The sequence below is a fragment of the Nannospalax galili genome, unplaced genomic scaffold, assembly GCF_000622305.1.
Source record: "Nannospalax galili isolate Female #2095 unplaced genomic scaffold, S.galili_v1.0 scaffold854, whole genome shotgun sequence".
NCBI lineage: Eukaryota > Metazoa > Chordata > Mammalia > Rodentia > Spalacidae > Nannospalax > Nannospalax galili.
Genome location: NW_008334957.1, coordinates 2,837,738 through 2,840,147, shown reverse-complemented (window position 1 = coordinate 2,840,147; position 2,410 = coordinate 2,837,738). Strand labels below are relative to the sequence as shown.

General features: G+C 44.5%; 1 protein-coding gene across 1 annotated transcript in view; it reads left to right on the top strand.

The window, feature by feature from the left end:
• The window catches only part of CUNH11orf65 (chromosome unknown C11orf65 homolog), a 25,144-nt gene extending 24,449 nt beyond the window's left edge, over window positions 1-695 (top strand). Inside the window, exon 9 of the mRNA XM_008829718.2 lies at window positions 417-695. Within this exon, the coding sequence (XP_008827940.1) occupies window positions 417-565 (149 nt within the window). The 3' untranslated portion in view covers window positions 566-695. The remainder of the gene's footprint in view (window positions 1-416) is intronic.
• The last annotated feature ends 1,715 nt before the right edge of the window (window positions 696-2,410 follow it).

Below are 2,410 nucleotides of genomic sequence, written 5' to 3'. Positions count from 1 at the left end.
TCTTTTTGAAGCAGGGTCTCCCTGTAGCCCCAGCTGTCCTGGAACTCACTATGTAGACCAGGAGGGCCTTGAACTCACAGAGATCCGCCTGCCTCTGCCTCCCAAGTGCTGGGACTACAGGTGTGCACCACCACACCCGGCTTAATCCTAACTTTTATAGACGAAGACTTTGCACTTAGAGAACATAAATAATTGCCCCAAATCAGGTAGTTGTTAGTAGGTCCCACCTTGAGCACAGGACCTTTGGGAGATGAACAGTGGTGTGTAGTAGTGGTCCAAGTGTAGTAAGCAGTTTGATGCACTTAGGGTTTCAGTGAAACAGTACAGAAGGGTGTGCTCTAAATGTGGAGGAGAAGCTGCTGAATGAGTCTGTCTTGGGTTTGGCATCGTCCTAATCCTTTGTCCTTTCTCTTTAGATTTCAGGCTTGCGCCAATACAGAAAAGTCTATTCCAAAACTGTGGAGCTGTGTCAGAGACGCAAGTAGAAACACCATACGAGGATTTCTATGAACAGGTTTATGTGAAGCCACAGTTTACTAGATTGACACCGGATTCCACCTTCTGAATGCAGTCAGAGAGAACTTTATTTTCTTTTTTGAGCAGGGGCCTTTCAAGCCCTGTATTTATCAGTTAAAGCCAAGAGACTGCTTACTCTGATCACAGTAACTTATGCATACATTCTTTCTCCAAATTTAGCCCAGTTAAGACTGAAGAAGTGCTACCATGGACAGTGGATAGTTCTTCCTGGCACTCTGAGAAACTGTAACTGTCTAGCAGTCACAATTAAAGATAATTTATTTAGGTCTTTGACACATTCTTTAGTCGATTTTGGTATAGGATGAATGACAAGGGGTGAAGAACCAGCTGGGTGGAGGTGTGAAGGATTCTTTCCGAGACCATGCTGTTTTTGTGACTAGTACCCCTGTACTCAGGAAGGACAACACTTCTAGCTTTTCTTGCTTTGTGTTCAAAATTGCTTTGGCCATTTGCAGCTTTTCATAGTTCTAAAAAAAGTTTGTAATTTTCTAATTCTCTAAAGAAGGTTCTTTCAGATCCTTGGTTAAATTTATTCCAAGGTATTTTATTTATTTTGTAGCTATCATAAAAATTTCATTTGCAGATAGATAATTATTTATTATTGGTAGAATAAAGCTCAGCCTCCATACAATGCTTCCTGGCTTGACCTGTCTGGACCAAAGGAAGAAAATAACATCCCAGCCCACTGCAACTGAGTGAACCACAAACAAAAAGCCTGAGAACAAAGCAAGACATCAATACCCTCTGTCCTCAGCAAGGAGGAACAAATGACTGTACTTAACATAAAGGGACAGACAGGTCCAAATATAGTCATTCATAGTAGCCCATCAACAGATTATCCTGCTCCCTTCCCCAAATGGATAGAGAAACGTTACAGTTAAAGTGCACCATCGATCATATAGACCTGACAAATACAACATACTCCAACACCAACAGAATACAGAATATTCTCAGCAGCCCATGGAACTTTCTTTAAAACAGATCACATTTCACAGCATAAAGCAAGTATTGCTTTAAAAATATTAGCCACCCCACCCTCCATGCCACCACAGGGTCAGTGTGGCCCCTGTGACCCCTGACCACCAGGTAGATACCTCTAAAGCTCCTCAAGCCTTGACAGTGACCCCTCCTTCTGTGCCACCGCTGGGTCCTTGTGGTGCCCCTAGTCTCTGACCACCATGCAGGCACACCCAGAGCCCCTCTGAGTGTGGCCAGCAACCCTCCTTCCATGCCACTAGGACCATGTGGCTCCCACAACTCTTGCCCCCAGGTAGGCACTCCCAGAGCCATTCCCCTGCCAGCTACCAGCTATGTCCTTCTAGAGCCTATCCCCCAACCCCAAACAACCTACCCACGATGCCACCAGGGGACTGTGAAGCATCCTGCAACCATGACCCCACATCGAGACCTCCAACTTGGTCTCCACCCCACCCACCTCCACCCGAGGTCAAGGTATGTCCTTCATGGGCTGCCCACCTTGATGCAACATGACTCACTTCCTCTGTGACCCCACCCCTGCCATCTAAGGACCACCTGTAGAACTGTATGACCCTCCAGACTTCTAAAGATTGACATTGAGAATCTTGTAAAGTTTGCTTCTTGGCTCAGAAGTGTACATATCCTGAGTTGTACTGGGAACATGTCTGGCACATCAACACAGAATTGACCCAAGACTGAACACCATCTGATAAGCATATTCAGAAAAGTAGGTTGCAAAATGAACACACAAAAATCAGTAGCCTTCTTATATATGAACAACAAACATACTGAGCAAGAAATCAAGGAAACAATCCCATTCATTTTTCAGAAAATTTATTTTCATTTTATGTATGTGAGTGTATTGTCTGCACGTGTATAAGTGCATCCACGTCGT